General features: G+C 39.7%; 1 protein-coding gene across 3 annotated transcripts; it reads right to left on the reverse strand.

Moving 5' to 3' along the window:
* Positions 1-366: 366 nt before the first annotated feature.
* Positions 367-10880, reverse strand: hmg20a (high mobility group 20A). Of its 3 annotated transcripts, none has more exons than XM_085412791.1 (9): positions 10724-10880; positions 8680-8769; positions 8312-8521; positions 7095-7227; positions 5025-5062; positions 3918-3990; positions 3430-3645; positions 1085-1217; positions 367-900 (listed from the first exon to the last, which is right to left on the reverse strand). In XM_085412791.1, the coding sequence occupies exons 2-9, from the start codon at positions 8743-8745 to the stop codon at positions 897-899; spliced, it is 873 nt and encodes a 290-aa protein (XP_085268917.1). In that variant the 5' UTR covers positions 8746-8769; positions 10724-10880; the 3' UTR covers positions 367-896. The 3 variants fall into 3 exon arrangements, with proteins under 3 accessions (XP_085268917.1, XP_085268915.1, XP_085268916.1); XM_085412789.1 differs by having other exon boundaries at positions 369-900; positions 3918-3993; positions 10724-10879; XM_085412790.1 differs by lacking the exon at positions 367-900 and having other exon boundaries at positions 1081-1217; positions 3918-3993.
* Positions 10881-18462: the final 7582 nt, after the last annotated feature.

Below are 18462 nucleotides of genomic sequence, written 5' to 3' on the forward strand. Positions count from 1 at the left end.
TATTATTATAATGATAATACTTTCATGATATTATTGGAAAACAGGAGAAAGATTTCAGTGACACTTGTGTTTGCATTAGGATTAACAAAGTTCTTTCTTATCTTAAATATTTCTAAACATGCATTTTCACGCTTCATGTTGGTTTATTAAATACAGATTGCCCCATTTCTAAACAATGTGTACAAAAAGTAAGTGGTCTGAATATTTTCTAAATCCACAGAATAAACTACACTAATGCTAAAAGATACTTGAAAAGCTTGAAGTTGGAAATCTAGGGCAATGGTGTCTTGTGTATTTAGCTCTGATTTCAGAGCAAACATATGGTATTCCCCATCATATCACGAACCTCTCCAAACAAACTGAAGGCTTACGTGATGTAAATGCATTTATTGAAAACACAAACACTTTTCACACAGAAAAAAAGAAAACAAGAATGGCACATTTTTCACCTCAACAGAGCATGAAAGAAAGACAGTCTCTTCAACAGTATGTCCTGGGCATGTAAATACAAATCCACTGACAACACATCTGATAATGACTTAGATATTGTTCTGGAGGTTGCTATAAACAGACAGTGAAGACCGAACAGGAGCAATAACAACAGAAAAGTGTTGTAAATATTCTCTGATTACTTTATAAAACAAACTATGGCTATGTTAATAGTGTGTGAACAGGTTTACAAAAAAAACAGAAGTAAAAAATTATAAATAAATATGTGACGCTACATTACCCTCGCTTGTATCACTTTAGCAGAGTAACAAAAGTTGTTTTAAACTCGGCTGAAATGAGAGATCAACAAGAAGATTGGACGTAAAGAGGAAGGGCATAAACCAGGAAGGAGCGTCTGTTTAATGTCCTGTGAGTCAGTCCATTGCATCAGCTGAACTTGAATCCAATTATCTGAGTCAAACAGCAGTAAAACACATGATTAAAATTCTTCACAGATGAAACAGGAAAAACATTCAACTGTGGTGAAGCAGAAGCATAAGAGTGGCCTGTACATGAACTAGGAGAGTAAAGTGAAAATTACATCAAGTATGTAGAAAAAATCTAAATTGGAGTGGAGGATGGAGGTATCTCTTACCTGTCCAAGCGGTTGACCACCTCTCTCACATTGTTGATGAGATTCTCGTGTTCTTGAGGGTTACTGACAATGATGCTATGGAGCTTCTTCATGTAGGAATCAATGGTTTCAAGAGTGGGTGTCTCGCCACTGCCTGTAGGCCCACAAGAGTGTGTTTTTCAGGTCAAATATGTTCACAGAAAAGCACAGATATGACCAAATATGTCTCTCAAGCAAGAATAGATAACACAAGCAAGATTAATCACATCGTAGTAGGACGACTCATACGACACGGTCATGCTGGACACTGTTGACTTTATCAATGTCAAAAATGCTTCTGAACGGATTCCTGCATTTCCAGACACATGCTAACCTACAATTCCCCAAAGCGACCCTCATACTAAACCATAAATTTGGCTCTGTCCCAACTTCTGCGACTAGCAGAGGTGCAACAAACAATAGTAAAATCTACAAACATGAATTGAGCAAGTTCTCGTTCAAGAGACCTTACAGTCTTTGTTGAGCTTCTCAGACACTAGACTTGAGAGCGTTTTGCAATCAACTTTCAGTGCAAAGCTCTTAGGAAATAATTCCAGGAGTGTTCTGACTATTTCTGCTGTTTGCAGACTCAGTGTCTCTGCTGTGAGAAAGACATTCAAACAGGTGTGGGAGAAAACCAGCAAAACATCACAGCTGTGAACTCAGCATAGACTTTAAATGTAGATGAAACAAGAGTAAAGACAGTGGGAGCAAATTCCATTTCAACAATAAATTACATTAAAATAAAGAATTCCCTGATTCCCAGGCTCATTACAATATGGTCTACAAACAAAAAAATTGAGTTAGCCGTGTTTAAATGTGTGGATTAATAGAAGATTCTGGAGCTCAAGGAATAAATAAATACTTTGTCTATGTGCATGTATGGCTCACCATCTTCAACCGTGACTGTAGAACTAATATCTTACTACACTGGTTCGTGTGTGTCGAGGGATGAAATACTGTTAGTGGATCTTAAGTCGATACCAGTTTATGATGTGCATTCATCAGCATCACACTGAGCCCAAAAGTGCAATTGCACAATTTAAGAAATAAAAGCAGTGGATTTCTATCTTGTTTTTTTGCAGGGTTTTCCATTAGGTACCAGCTACTTTTTTATTACCTGCTCGGCCGGGGTTCCAAACAATGCAAACAGGTACTAAATACTAGGTATATATTTGGTTCGACGTCCACTGTATAAAAGGCCCCAAAGTTCATAGAATAGTTTTACTGGTGTTTATAAGTTTATATAAGTTCATTTAATATTCAGTCTTCTGTCTGTTTGGGCCAGCCCACCTTCTAGTGACATCATCCGGTTAGTAAGGTGGGCAGTTTAATGTCGGATCACCCTCATTTCATATGCTAATTTATGTTGTTAGCTTACCCCGGTTTAGCTTTGTTGACGCATGTACGGTCCCTCGTATGTCCATAATGTCAGTCCTGTGTTATCAGACCTTCTCTGTATGTTGTATGTGATGCTTGTGATTGTTTACTTTGAAGTGGCGGAGTTTGTAGTGAACAATTAGGTATGTGGATTAATAAAATAGCGAAGTTAGACCGGAAGTATGGCGTCCCGCTTGCCCTTCACAATAAGAGCATTATAGCGGATTATGATGGGGGACGCTTTTATTTTGTACAACTACCGGAAGTAGTTCCTGTGTACTGACGGTTGCTTAACCTCGCACTAATACTGTTTAGTTGCATAGTGTGATCTGATCTTTATATTTGATTATGTTAACTATGTTGTATTATGTTTATATTTGAGTATTTGACTTGTCTATTCTCTTTATTTATCGTTATTTCCCTTGTTTATTTCCTTTGTAGGAAACCACACACACACACACACACACACACACACACACACACACACACACACACACACACACACACACACACACACACACACACACTTGTGTACACCCGCTGTGTTTACAGCCCCAGAAATTGAGTGGTGACAATAAAGTGCCTCAGACGGAACCTCAAGCTCCCTCCTCCTTTCGTACTCTGGGACAATTTAGCCTTAAGTGGTGTTCTGGCCGACACACCGGGGTGACCGTAGTGCTCAAAGACTGAATCAGTGCCACAGCCGTGCCTATCTTTGATATCTCCACTACATCCACCTTTGTTGTAGCGTTCGTGTCACATTTTAATTACGCTGCTATGACAACAAGCATGCAAACAAGGGTTGTGAGGGAAAACCAGCCGATCCAAGTCAATCCGTGGCGACTCGGCCCAAGTAGGTACTAATGGAAAAAGAGCTTTATTAACGCGATCTTTGTTTGACACCTTTGTGAATGCCGGATCCACAGAATAGTGCTGGGTGCTCTCACCTGGCAGGGGTATAGTGGAGAAGCTAGAGCTGAGAGCCTGGCGCAGGGTCTCCAGGTGTTGGTGAAGGAGCCCGTTGCGTCCCCTCTCCTGCATGACGTCCCCTTCGAGCCTCTCTACAGCGCCGCGCATGCTCTCCACGTGCTTCTGCAGGGCTGCGTTACGCTCCTCATACTCCATGTTTGTCTTACGCAGCTGCCGCAGCTCAGCTTCACGTGCTGTTCAGGGAAACGTATGCAGAAGAAAGAGTGGTAGATCACAGGGGGAGCTCTGGGGCAGATGATACATCTACACATCAATTTTTCATTTGCTCTGAGAGTTTAGGACATCAGTGAGTTGCAAGCGGAGCTATTTTAGGACAGTGGCCATAAAGTGTGGTGGTCCTTAAAGTAGCAGAAGAATGTGTTTAGAAACTAGACAAATGGACACAAAGTTTAAAAACAAATAATCATTTTTAAGAAGACAGCAGGTTGGGATGGAGCTCTTTTACCTTTGCTGTGGTTTAGAAACTCCTCTGTGAAGATCGGTATGTCAAACACAGTTCTGTCCTTTCCTTCTGCATCCTTCTGTTTATAACCGGAGACAGCGAGACAGAAAGAGATAAGCTCAACGGTGAAAACACTTGGCCACGCAGACTGACAGCAAAGAGGTGGTCATTTATCTAGCTGGGCTGTGTGTGGGTGGGTGGGTAATTGATTTTATACCTAGCCACCGGGGAAATACAGTGATACAGTATAAGAAATGAGGAGGTAGACGTAATCTCATCAGTGGTGCTTCTACAATATCAAAGGCTCTGAAATGGTTTGCAATAAATTTGCAATAAAATACATTTTGAAACAGAAGCGCAAGACGCAGCACAGCTTTAATCCCCTCCTCTAAAAGAATCATCTTTCCTCACATCTTAACATAATGACATTAATGCTGAATCCTCATTAAATTCAAAACACTGGTATTCCCTCAGGAATCTGTGATTCCAAGTCAAGTCACCTTGGCTGTAACCCTTCAGAGTGTGCTGAAAGACTTACAAAGGAAACCTCTTAAACACACGGAGAACTTAATAAAAACGAATTACACAGTTAGTACAAGGCAAGCGTTTGGATCAAAAAAAACACAGCACCAAAGAGGATTAAGCCCGCTTTAGTCACGCAACAATAGGCACTTAACACACAGAGCAAGATGAGGGCAAACAACCCAAGAAGTTTGCTGGGTGACAAAAGCCAGAAAACACACACATATTAAGAAAACTTTCAACTAATGACTAATTCTCTTTCATTTCATGCTATTACAGCTTCCTCATAAATACTAATAAAGAGACCATGATGGAAAAATTACATTAGCACCAATATAGATGTGATTCACAAAATGCCACATTTGCTTCGTTTTGCTGTAAATACACCATGACCCCAACATTTCTTCTGTTTTCTTTACAACCGCTAAAATGCTGACTAAGTACATAAAGTGCTCATGTCTTCCTCTTTACTCGACAATGATATCCCCCTCAACATAATGAGTGATCTTATCTCATTATTAACTTTGTGTTTGAAGTGTTTTAAAAGATAGAGTCAGAGTACGTGTGAACGAGCAGAGAGTCACTGACCTCGTGAAGGGCCTCGTTGGCTACCTGGTGTCCGACATCTGGAGTGGAAGGAAAGAAGCAAAGAGGACAGCCAATGATTCATTTATCTGGAGAGGTGTGTCTTTACCACAACACAAACTGACAGAGTGAACAAAAGTAGTTCAAGTAAGGACAGAATAAATCCTCTCAGTGCACTTTGTATTGTGAATCATCGGGAACAAAGCAGGGCATCAAGTTCAGATCACGTTCTCGTATTTTTTTTTTTCAAGAGCACAGCTGTTTGTGTCGTTAACATTTCTGGGATTTAAAAGGAGAGAGCTGAAGGAGAGGTAATGCCGCCCTTATGTCGAGCAAGCAAAGCAACGGCCTCTAGGGCCTTACCTTGAACTGTTACTCATGAGCTCAACTAGGGCTGCACGATTTTGCATAAAATGAGAATCACGATTTTTTGGCTTAGAATTGAGATCACGATTCTCTCACGATTTTCTTTTCCAGTATAAATATTTATTGCACTTATTAACTGCACATCAACTTCGTAACAGTTGAGACTGAACATAAAAACAATAAATAAACATAAAAACAACAAATGTCTCACGTTTTGTTGTTGCCGCAAAATGTTGTACTGCTTGAAATTCCGTCTCCACCGTTGCTCGACACTGCGTGTATAGAGCAGGTAGCGCAACAATAGAAAAATAGTTGCGGGACGGCACTGTGTAGCGTTTGTCTAGGGTGTTGATCATTTTCCTAAATCCCTTGTTTTGCACAGTGTTGATGGGAGCCATATCTTTGGTCAGGTGATAAGTGATAGCCTCCGTAATTTCTTTGTGCCTGCGGGAGTTCGACGTGTATAGGGAAGCGCTGTATAAGGTTCCCGTTATTGATGTTTGGGTGGTTGACAGGGACGGATTTTCTTCCTCCTGTCACTTTCTCGTCATCCCTGACGTGCTCTCCGTTGTTTTTTCCCTGCTAATTTTAGCATCACACGGCACAGCTTCTGTATCACGTGGTATAAGGCTCCGCCCTTGTCATTTGTTGAGCAGGAAGAGTGAGCGCTTGTTTTCATGCAGAGTACGTCCCGGATCAAAATGCGGTACAATCGTCATCGTCTTTTTTTTTTTTTTTTTTAATCGTTGTCATTTGGAAATGAGATCGCACATAAGTATGAATCGAGATCGCGATTTTCTAACGATTAATCGTAAATTCAACTAAGAAGTTGCAAAGTATCATTTTCGATTTTTCCGCTGAATGAGGAACAAACAAAGAATTTGTTGTGATTTATGTTTTACTAAATACTGAAATATGTTAGGGGTCTTTGTTAATCAGAAAAGATTTGATAGTTTTGTTTTGTCACAATCGACTTAATGTGTATGCCTTATTAGTATTTTTATTCACTTAAGCAGAAAATCACAAAAGTATTAATGAGAATTAGTGTCCGACTGATATTAGCCATTTACTGGTATATCTGCATTTGTATTTTTAACGTCCAATAAATATAATACATTTAAAATTTTAAAAAGGAGACGGGAAAAACACACTTGGAGCATGTTACGAGTGTTAATGTTGCGTATTTTGGCTAGGGAGTGTTAGGGAAATCTTTTTATTTTCCTTTGTATGTGTGTGGAAAAAAGAAAAAATATCAGCCAAAAATCAGTATTGATATCAGTCTTATAAATCCTATATTGGTCAAAAAATATATATCGACTCTAATGAGATATGATTTTACAAAGAAAAGCTCTAAATAATCATTTGGTTCTCTGTTCGAGAACTCCTTCAAAACTCAACATTTTCAAACTTCCATTTTGTGTGATAATGATTTGAAAAGACAAACAGGAACCACAAGAACACACTGACTGCTCACTGTACGGTATGATTTTCATTAGATACACGTTTATGTGAGTCATCCTGTCTGGAAGGGATTTGCGCACCAAAGAAAGGCTGGATTATCCAAATATCATCAGACAAAGGAAGTAACTCACTTGCCAAAAGCTTTCAAACAGCAGACCCTAATGGATGGTGGGCCACGAGCCAAACTTTTGATTTTCAGCATTCGATGCCAACCAGCCACCCTGCTGTTTTCTGACCAGATCTCACCTCCCCTGTGCCTCTTGCCCTTCTGCTTCTCCTGGACCTTCCTGGTGAAATGTTTGTAGGCCTCCGTCTTCTGGTACTTCTCCAGCTCTCGCATGTAGCGCTCCTTATCGCGCTCTGCCTCGTCCAAGTATCGCTGCAGAGACGAGAAACAAAGGTGAGAAAAGCCGGGGAGACTTAGATGCAAAGGCTGGAAATAAGATTTGTGCAAAATATGATGGAGGATGATTGTGGGTTAGATTGTGAGATGAGTGGGAGTAATTATTCCTAATCAGTATGAATTCTTTTCAACAAACTAAAAAAAAAAAATAATGCAATTTTCCAATATTAATAACCTACAATCGCTCAATTCACAGAAGGGAGAAAAAGCATCTTGTAATATAATTAGTAGAAAAGCTTATTAAACCATCTCCATTCAGAGGTCTCGTCCCAGCGTACCGCCTAATCAGTCTGAGCTTTCGACTCTGTGTGAAACACATCGGCAGCAAAGTTGCACATGCTCTTTGCCAACTTTGGAAAACAAAACATGTCCAGACATTTCAAATATTCTCTGTAAAAATAGCAAGAAGAAAAACTCCCACACTGAATAGTATAAATACTTGATTAAGAATGAGGATTTTTCTTCTCTTTTGCTAGCATTTGTGAGCTGATCATGAGAGCTAAAGGGACTCCAAAATGATTACGGTTCTGCCGGATCTTTAAATGTGCATCTTAAGCTCAGTGGTCCATCTATAGATTGGGACTGGAATAAAAAAGTTAATCTGTTAGAGCAAAACTCCAAATGCTTCAATCATAAGACGATGCTCGTTTCTGCTGTTCTTGTATTGCATCTGAGGGCATCAAGCTTCGACAATACAATCTGTTAGAGGCCGTCAGAGTTTCTTTGTCAGCTGCAAACACACGGTTGCTATGGATTCTAAGGGAACTTTTTCCCTAAGTCGTTTTTGTGCAAAGTGAAAAACTACTCTGTGTTGGCATGTTCCAGATGAATATTGCTTGCTTCTGTTCTCTTCATGTTCTTCCACTGCTTTCTCAAAAGCTGCACTCCATAGTTGGACGTGAGTGAAAACATAGAGATTTGTTTTTGAATGCTTTTGCAGGTAATCTTAAAACAGACTCGCATACAACTGGGAAAGAAATGCCAACAGAAATGTTTTGACACATGTCTCTCCACCACTGTGGGCTCACTGTGTAATCCTGTCTCAAACTTCTCTGCTGACCTGCTTCTCCTCGGGGGGCAGCTTGCTCCACTCGTTGCCCAGCATCCTTGTAATCTCTGGAAAGGGCACGTCTGGACGCTCTGCCCGTAGCTGCTCCCGTCTGTCGTTCATGAAGCGAACGTATCCTGTCAGGGGGGCCTTGGGAGCGTTGCTGTCCTTCATTGGCTTCTTCCTCTTCCTCCCCTTGGTCCAGCTGCCACGTCGGGGTTTCTGCCAGAAAACAAAAACAAACATGTTTTAAAGGTTCACGTAGGGGTTCTACCCTGATGTGTACTGGCAAGACTTTCTTTTAGTGTGAACTGGAATTTTTTATTAATTTATATATGTATTTTTTTCGATCATTCGATATCTGTGTGTTCACCTCTTACCTCATCTCCGTTTCTCTGGCTGTTGTTGTCAGCATTGGCTCCAGGTGAGCCTGTCTGCTCATCCATGACTCTTACGATGGAAGATTAGATCTGGAGGAAAACACTAGATGTTAGAACAAAAAACATTTCACAGCAGACACAGCCAATAAACTATTTTAAAAAATGAATATACGATCTCAAAAGACCAATGTTTAGTTAACCTAAAGATCAGGTGAAAAACTAGGCCATAGATTGCTGCCCAAAGGTGGGTTAAGCATTTTGAGGCTGATCGGCTTCTTGTCCAAACTCCACCCAGGTTTGGCTGCAAAACAGTCTCTTGGCCAGCCACATTTCCTCTAATAGAAATGTCTTGCTGCTATCAATCACAATTGAGCAAGTAAATGAAAAAAGAAAAACACAACACATTCACTTCTCAAGCACTAACGCAGCCTATTTTTAACAGCAGCAGTGTGGCAGTATTGCCTTAAACTTGGAGATAAGAGAACACCACTCAACGTGCTAAAACACTCTCTCAATAAAACCGCACTCACTCACTGAATATCAGTGCTTAAAAAAATGAGATTAACTTGGAATCGCCATATTTTGGGAGCCTCTAACCCACTTGAAAACACTACAAAGCATCGTTGCAAAAAAACACCAAATGAATGGCGATAGCACGGAATTAAAACCTGTGCTGATTCAGGCAGCTGCAGCCCAGGTTGAGCTCTAAATATAGGAGCAACACTGTGCATTTTAACCTTTGACCTCTCCTTTGAAATGGGAAATACACCTCTTTAGCCTGGATGTGGTTTCTGCCCTCTGCCATTAAATACTGTGGGAAAAGTCACAGAGGAATTAGTCAGTCTACCTCAAAAAGCTCTTATGGAAAGCCCCCCCCCCCCAGAAGAGAAGGGTAAGCCAGGGTTTTCTTTCTTAGACTTTTTTTTAAGACCCTGAAAAAGTGATAATAAAATCCAGTCATTCTGCAAACTTATCCCCTGTCTGTCATCCAAGGAAGCTTATTTGATTTTACTTTAGGAGTTCTGGGTTAGGTTGTAAGACGCCGGGTTTGACTAAAAAAAAAAAAATCTCACAAAGAAGAAAAAAAGAGCACAGAAAAGACTAAACGATGCTCTGTGTAGCAGAAAAAGGCTATGCCACAGTGCCCTCTGCTGGACCTTAGCACATGATGCATGACTCAAAGCTCTTTTCTCCAGATAAAATGGTCCACTATCACAATCTGTGAGATAAAATATGATGTTTAATAGTTTCACTTTTTACATGGTGGCATATTCAAGCAGCATGTGATCACCACAAGGCATATACCAGAGTGCGCTTTGTCCTTTATTATAGTATACAGCTTTACCTTGGTACAAGGAGGTACCTAGGCCAACCGATGTTCCTATATTTTACACAGCAGTAGCTATAAATTATTACACACCACAGGAAGCTGTTAGGTTTAGGAGCTCTCTGTCAGTCGTAACGACGTTTATATACGTGTATGTGGGATCTTCTCTGTGTGATAATCAACCATTAGCGTTTAGCCATTAGCGGCCTATCCCCTGAAGCAGTATGTTTAAACAGTAACACGCTAGGCCAGATAGTGATTAGACTTACATTTAACTTACTGTAGCTAGATGTTTATGTGGGCTATTATACTGATGTATCGCTAAAATTAAATGAATAAACAATAATCCATTTGGCCAGCAGGAACAGCGAACTATACTGGCTGCTACATGATGCTAACATACACTTACTAGGCAAAGCTAACAGCTGCTACAGGCAAACTGCACTCTTTGGCTGTGTGTCAGCTGAATGGCAATCAATCGACTAAAAAAGGGAGACATATTCAAATGATAATTATCAAAAGTAACAAGCTAACACTAATACATTAAACTTCTTAGCTGATTGCGAAGTGTGCTCCTAGCTAGCGTTAGCAATCAATTAGCATGAAGATGGGTCATCGAAAGCCTTTGTTTTCATTTAACCTTGACATGTGATTTGATACATCAGGAATCTAAATATTTTATATGGATATAACGGAAGCCACTGTGTGGAAACTAACCTTAGATAACGCACCCTCTAGCTGGAGCTGCCCAGAATATTTTCCTAATCAAAACAATAAAAATGTCCACTCAGATAGAATCGCACCGGATAGACAGAAAGCAGCTCCTGATGTACTTAGTCCTACTACAGACGGTTTTCCCTACGCGTATGATTTGATGTTTCATATTATCAATGCTTTTTTGGCAGTTGTGAGAAAAGCGATGTATTTATAGCGCAATGCGACTTTTCTGAATATATATATAATAGGCAATAAATTTATACATTTGACTGTAACTGGGTGGTCTCTGATTCCACCCATGCAAAACAAGCACGAGAAAAAACAGCATAAGAAACGAAAATTAGAAAATATTTTCTACGTGATGTCTTTAAAATCCACAAAAGGTGATTTTCTTTGATTCTATACAGCGAACTGCTCTATGCTTTCTAATTCTTGGTCTCATTTTTCTTCGTGTACCCAACAGACCACCCTCATGAGAACGCTACCTCCCCCTACTGTTGAGCATAAGCATTACATGTCTTAAATTGATCCGTTTTTCAAAGTCAAATCTCTTGAGAAATTTCAAGCCTTAAGCCTTACTAATCAAACAAGTGAACAAGCTACAAACCAGAGCTTGTTAGAAGTATTTAATAGATGAGATGAAAATCTTTCTTCTGATTTGGGTTTCAGTTAGGAGTCTTTAGTCCTTTTGTAATTTATAAAACGATCCACATTAATTCAACCACTGTTATTTATTTTATTTAGCCTTTATTTAACTGGGAAATCCCTCAAGATTATTCTCTCTTTTGCAAGGGAGGCCTGTCCAAGATGGTGCACCATTGCAAAATTACAAATTATAAATGAATTATAACTCAGTACACATAAGAGGAAATAAAGCAGGTCAAAGTTAACACAACATGAACATAATATAAAAATAGAATGAATAAATACATAGAGTCCAGCTTATGAATAACACTCGCACTCTTCAAACGCAGAAGACTTTATAATAGCTCTGAACTCTCCAAGGGAGACTAACACATTCAAAAAAAGAGAAGTCTGCACTACCAAGTTCAGAAGAAATCCTACAGAGGAGTGCAAATTAGTAGCTGCTGTTTCAGGAGTTTACACAGATAAGAAAGGGTGTACAAATATACCAGTGCTGTTGTCTCCTTACAACAGCACAGCTTAATGAGGGACAAGAAACCAGATTATAAAATGATATTATTATGAAATGTAAAGTGCAGAGAAGGCAGCATGTATGTAAATATGTGAAAGGTAAAGGTGAGCATAATGAAGAATTTAAGAATGCACTAGGTGCTCTCTTACTAGGTGCATAAATACTTAAAAATTTGTTGGTTGATACTCTTTCAATAAAGTCTATGCCTAGCAAATAAAAAAAATAAATTTGTAAGAGATCTGGATATGCTTTCTGGAAAGCAGCATTATGCAATGATGCAATGATAACTGTGGGTGGCTGTAGCTCATGAGGTAGAACAGGTCACCTAATGATCGGAAGGTTAGTGGTTTCCTGACTCCTGGATGTCAAGTATCCTTGCTTTATCCTTGTTCTGAAGGGTACTATCAAGACATTAACCCCACGTTGCTCTCCGATTCATCCATCGGAGTATAAATGTAGTTTAGAAGAAAGTGCTTGTGTGATTGGGTGAATGTGACATATTGTATAGAGCGCTTTGAGTACTCCAAGAGAGTAGAAAAGCGCTATATAAGAATCAGTCCGTTTACCATCTGATCCAGACTGAAGCCAGCGGAGTAAAGTATTGTGTCACCTGCATAAATGTCCACTTTAGCTTCCCAACGTTATGAATAAAAAACAGAAAATTAAACAGAGCCATTATCAAAACAAACTAAAACTGAACTTTAGGGGATTCCTTTTGAAATGTTGACATGTATCCATCTGTATAAACATAGTGTTAATACAGATAGCTGGTTCAAGTAGCTCCTGAGCCATGCAATAGCCCCGTCACTGAAAGCAACATCACTGAGCCTAACAACAGCTTGGTCTACAGAATCAAATGCCTTTGATGGATTAGCAACCGAGACGGCACAGATGCTTCCTGTCCAAGGAATTAATGATATTAATATAATTTGTCACCGACCTATTTGTTGTTACGGTACTATGACCTAGTCTAAAGCCAGACTGGGTTTCACCTACAGTCTTATTGTCAACCAAGCACTCTTTCAACTGAGAGTTGGATCCACATTGAAAGTGTGGATGCAGGGGGATAATTATTTAAATCACCGAGGCTCCCCAAATTTTAATAAGGGGCAAACACAGGCTGCTTTCCAGGTATTAGGGATCATATTATTCTAGGGACTCAGATTAAAAACAGCTGTAACAGGCTCAATAATAAAATCAGCTGCATGCTTGAAAAGATAAGTATTTAGACTGTCAGGTCTAGGTAACCCTTTTTAGATCAGTGGTTTCAAAGCTTTGCAAGTCACCACAGTCAAAACAGGTCTAAAGAAAAAAGGTTCTTTGAAAAGGCTAGATGACATTAAAAACAGAACACTTTGTCACATTTGTATTAAAAACAGAACTCGCTGTTCATTAAAATGTCCAACAATATCAGCTTTACTCTTAATCTCAACTCAGTTAATTAATATATAGTCAGGCAGGACTGGAGCAGAACTGGGAACATGACAGTAATTTTATCTGATTCCAAAATTTAGAGGGTTTATTCAGGTTTTATGGTGTTGTGACTTTGACTTTTGAGACTTAGACTTGGAAAAAGTTGCATGTAAAGTTATTACATTACACTGCTGATATAATTACTGTATAGATCATGTAAAAATACCTGTTCAAGATTATTAAAAATACCTTTGAAAAGCATAACAAGGTTGTGTTTCTTCTTTGTAACTAATCGTGGATTTGAGTACACATCCACGTAGGTGTAGATAAAATCACAGCTCTCTCTGTGGGTTAATGTGGGGTGTTCAAACAGTTTTGGTGTGAGAAAAAGAACTAAAACCTTCGCTAAGATGCAAGATAAAAGCGTGTGCTTCCGAGAGGGAGAGCGAAACAGGGAAGGCTAATGCGCTAATTCTTAATTAACAGATCGTAAATCGACACCCAGGCAGGAGTAAACCAACTGTAGCTGCAGTCTAATTAAAACTTTGATTGTAATCTCACTGCAATTATCCTGAGGTAATCCAACCCAGTTCTTTGGCACAGATTGGGTGCATCAAGCCACCCGTTAGAGTTTAGAAAAGAGAGTCTTTATTTATTTACGTATTTATTTTACAATATCTTGTTCACACAATCACAATTTCAAATTCCAGGCAATATGAGATCTCTAACATTTAAACACTATGACGTTTAGAATCTATTTGCTGGTATTATTTCAAAAAGAAGTTTTTATATTAAACAGAGCTGCCTTGATTTCTAGTGTAGCTGTTGGTTATCCTGTTGGTACCCATAGAGGTGCTGTAGCAGCAGTTACACTGAGAAAGTGAGCTTGTCCTGGCAGGTAAAAAGGGGAGTAACAGCCCTAAGTCAAGTGTCTTGTGGGTACATCTTATTTAGAGTCTGCTGCCTGTGGCAAAATTGACATTTTTGGGGTTTTCTGCAGTGGAATTTTTCACTGCAGGAGAATATTGAACACTAGTGCAAAAACTCAAAGTCCATGCATCTCAAACCAAACTTTGACAAGCTACACTAAAGTGGTCGATGCAACACGGCCAGAAAAGTTGTTTACGATATGAGGCTGTATTTTTTTCTCTCCACTCTGGGATTTAAAATAATAATGACAACGGGCACACAAAAAGAACCTGATATTGCCGAGGTTGGCAAAAGCATCCGGCAATAAAAATGGCAACTCTACCAGCAGATATTTCGTAGTCTAGGTCTCTAACAGTCATGTAGAATCGTGTTTGTCACTAATTGGCTGACGTGGAACACAAAAGTGTTGCTTTCTGACTGTTCGGCTCCAAGCAGTGTCTGCTTCATTGTTGTGTTATTTTCTCCATTTCTTTCATTTCTTTTCTTTTTTCTTTCTTTTTTCAAATAATTAAACATCTGCGGCCACTGCATCGTGGGCAGCGGCACAGCAAACAATGCTTGTGAAATGGCAAGCTAGGTTCAATCAGTTCTCAAGTGAAGACTCTTCAGATCCCAGCAGGCCTCAGGGCACAACATCACAGCTGTCCCCTGCGCTGTTATTCACTTGTCATGCCATGCCGAATCATCTGGTCCCAGCCTGAAACATTTCAAGCAAAGGAAAGGTTTCCGGCAGCCACTGGCCCATCTGTGTGCCGGTCATATGCTCTTCCCAGCCGGCCTGGAAAGTGACAACGCTGTGGCGCCCACATTGCATGAACAAAGCTCCTCTTAACCCTCAGGATGTCAAGGATGGTAGTGACACATGATGTGCCAGTGATGTGAAAATAACTGGCCAAGCTGGTAACTCCATGGATCAAACATCTAAAAATGTATGCATGACTAAACAGCGAGACCAGAAATAGCCGCAATTCTAAAGCACATTAATCTGCAATGAGTGTAACCAGTGTACTTAACCCATAAGGCAATTTCCCCAGTACACGAGTCCTCGCTAAACCGTGAGACACTGTACTATTAAAAGACATCTGCCTGCATGCTGGAGAGAATGTATAATTCCTTTTGTTTATCTCTATTTTGAATCAGCCTTAAATGAAATAATAAAAAAACAGCATCCAAACTGAAAAAAAAAAAGCATTTTGCTTCCTAATGTTTAATGGTAATGAATAATAAAATGAAGGAACCCAGCAAGTTACCCAGCATTACACACTGATAACACTGTGTAGTCACAGTGCCGTCAAGTGTGCCTACATGTAGACGCGCGAGTGGCGCATTGATTTAAACACGGACACAAACAGCACGCGGAATAACGTTGATCCCTGCACCACAGCCGGCCCCATCGGGCAGATAATTGGCTTCGATTTTTCAGCTACTTGCTGCATACATTTGGTTATTAATGAGAATAAATGTGCTGCGGTTCCTTCATGCCTTCACGCTTTAAGATATGCAGTTAATATTGATGCTGCCGTGTGTTGTTTGAAAACAAGTGCGCCAACATATGCTAAGAAATGCATTCATTAGCTTAGTTAATGACCTCATCAGCATAACTGGTTATGCTTCAGTGTGATGGTGAGTGTGGCAGGATATTGGGCAGCTCAAGTGCCACTTGCCTCTTATACACAAACACAAAGCACAGCTGCGAGCATCGCTAATATGAAAGAAACCAAGCGCTCAAAGGACATTGGGGCTGTTGCATCGTCCTGTTGCTATGCAACCATCTAATTAGTCTTAGGTAGCTATCCTGAAGAATCAAAGTGGTATAATGTTGAAAATAAGAATGGCTTATATGGAAGGGAGTGGGCCCGTGTTGACCTCACTCTGAGAACAGAGCATGAGGAGGTTTCTTATCGCCTTCACTGCTGGCGAGCTGGGCAGGATTTCATAGCAGCCGAAACGGGTGCACCGGGTGATCAGTGATTAGCACCTCCCTCCCTCCCCCCTCGTTAAGCTAATCAGGAAAACTACCTGAAAAAAGACCTAGATCCTTATAAGAAAAAATCATATGCAATCATGAGCACCAATCATGATCACAAAGGTATCTCCAAACTGTCATTATCATCATCCCCAGACCCCTCTTCATCAGAACGTGTTTGTTCCTCTTTCAGGACGTATTTCCTGGCCTTCGTGAAGAGAAGGTAGAAAAAGTTGACTTTCTCCCCTTGGAACTATTTTCACAACTTCTGAAAACATTTTACAGGAATGCTAATTTTACCTGAGCCAGGAAGGTTATTAAAAGGATGCAAATGATGGACTTCACAGTAGTATGCTTTCATAGAGTGGTGGGCAGTCGCTCTCATATGAAGAGCTCAACATTTTTGGGACGCTTATTTATTTTCTTCCCAAAAGTGAGATGCCACTTTCATGGCCATGTGTCAACTGAAGCTGACAGTGATTAGCTTAGTCCAGTGGAGACACTTCACAGAAGTACCCCGTGGACCCATTTAGTCCTGTTTATGAAGAAAGTTCCAGCTTATAAATTCTAACCTTAAGCCATAAATAATCATTTTCTTGTCTTAAAAAAAAAAGATGTGAACCAGTAAGTTTTAGACAGACAGACCTTTTTTTTTTAACCTTTGAGACTGTGAGGTTAGCGTTTGCTATACTAACCCTCTGCACTTAGCACACAACCTTTTTTTTATTCCTTAAAGTGTGAAACTATTACGTTAAAAAACAGCTTTTTAGCAACAGGTCAGCTTATACTTTGACCTCTTCTACATTTTCTCTTTTATAATAAGATCTTTCAGCTGTTTTGAGGATACCGCTTAAAAGGAAGAAGCTAGAAGTCCATGCAGTTTAAAAACCCTCCACTTTCCACTTAAATATAAGTCTAACACTGGACTCCACCAATCTCTTTCTTAACTGTACACCTACCTGACCTACCTGTTATGATGATATTCCCGATAGAACGATAGAAACACACATTTTTATTATGATTTAGCATCGTAGCATCTTCTTTTGAATGCTCAGAACACTTCTTAAAATTTAAATTTGAATCTGCTGCCCTGCAAATCACCACTGCAATCAATTTGCATTTCAAACAAGTGCACAAGTTCAGCCGAGATACTACTTAAGAAGAGCTACAGTACAATACTTCAGCGCATTTCTGAGAAAGGAAGGGGAAAAGAGCTTCTTGGAGAGAATTTAATTGGCTTTTTTTTTATCACAATAAATGAAATATAAACAGAACCTATCTTGTAAAAACCATCTGCATGCAAATTTGAAGCGCACACATGTCAAATTATCACGCCTTGATGATTAACACAAAGATGATCTCTGCACTTTACTTATAAGAAATTTATTCCAGCTCGCTTAATCGCGTGCATTTCAAGCACCACGCATTTCATAGAAATACACAGAAGCAAATGAAATAAGCCAGATAAGACCTTTGCTGCGAAGCAACCCAGAATTCAAATGATGGCTTCAAAGCGACTAGACTGCCCTTTGTAAAGAGCTAAAGAGGGGAGAAGAGGTGACAGTGGATAATAACTTGATGTATGACGCTTCTGCTGCGAGCTTTAAATGTCTTATCTAAATTCATACACAATGCTTCTCCCCGGCCATGTCGCGTTTATCATTTTCGTTGCGCCACCTGGCAGATAATGGACAAAAGAAAATCAATAAGTAAAAAAATGTTATTGAATGAACACTGATGAATGCATTTTGCTCTCACACATACTGTAGAGACCTTGGGGGAATCTTTTGCCTTTTTCACAGCCCTGTTCACATTAAATGCATTGCTGCTCATTGGATTAGGAAAAAAAGGATGCTATGCACAAAAGAATACAATACTCTTTACTTAGATGCACAACCTCTCGTGCAAGATGTGAAAAAACTGCCCAAAATCTTCATTTAATCATAAAAGAAGGTGTGAAAAGCTAAGTGTATGATTGTCATTTTGAAAGAGGGCATTCCGTTCTTTACAAGTAAGCTTTTGCAGTGTTAATGTGAAAGGCACTATATTCAAACAAGAGTCTTAGCCTTTAATTACAACAAGAACACTGCTGCTCCCCTGACTGACATGTAACGGTGAAGTGCTTTTCAATTTTGTACGAGAGAGAGAAAAGCTCGGTGGTGAGGTACCGTTTATTTTTTTTTCCTTCTGCCTGGAACACAATGTACATGAAACGAAGAACTGGCAAAAGACACGTCACCGTGCTTTGTTTTATTCATTTCATTAAAAAAAGAA

Source organism: Rhamphochromis longiceps, linkage group LG7 (genome assembly GCF_057381845.1).
Source record: "Rhamphochromis longiceps isolate RC_006_pf linkage group LG7, R_longiceps_female_GT1.1, whole genome shotgun sequence".
In the NCBI taxonomy this organism is placed as follows: domain Eukaryota; kingdom Metazoa; phylum Chordata; class Actinopteri; order Cichliformes; family Cichlidae; genus Rhamphochromis; species Rhamphochromis longiceps.

What these genes read in the sequence shown, in the direction of transcription:
- hmg20a (XM_085412789.1), bottom strand. Translation starts at nt 8,745, where the DNA reads ATGGATGAGCAGACAGGCTCACCTGGAGCCAATGCTGACAACAACAGC. An exon ending in CCAACGAGGCCCTTCACGAG is followed by an intron (nt 3,994 to 5,024) that starts GTCAGTGACTCT and finishes GGTTATAAACAG; the next exon opens with AAGGATGCAGAAGGAAAGGA. An exon ending in CTCCACTATACCCCTGCCAG is followed by an intron (nt 1,218 to 3,429) that starts GTGAGAGCACCC and finishes GTGGGCCTACAG; the next exon opens with GCAGTGGCGAGACACCCACT.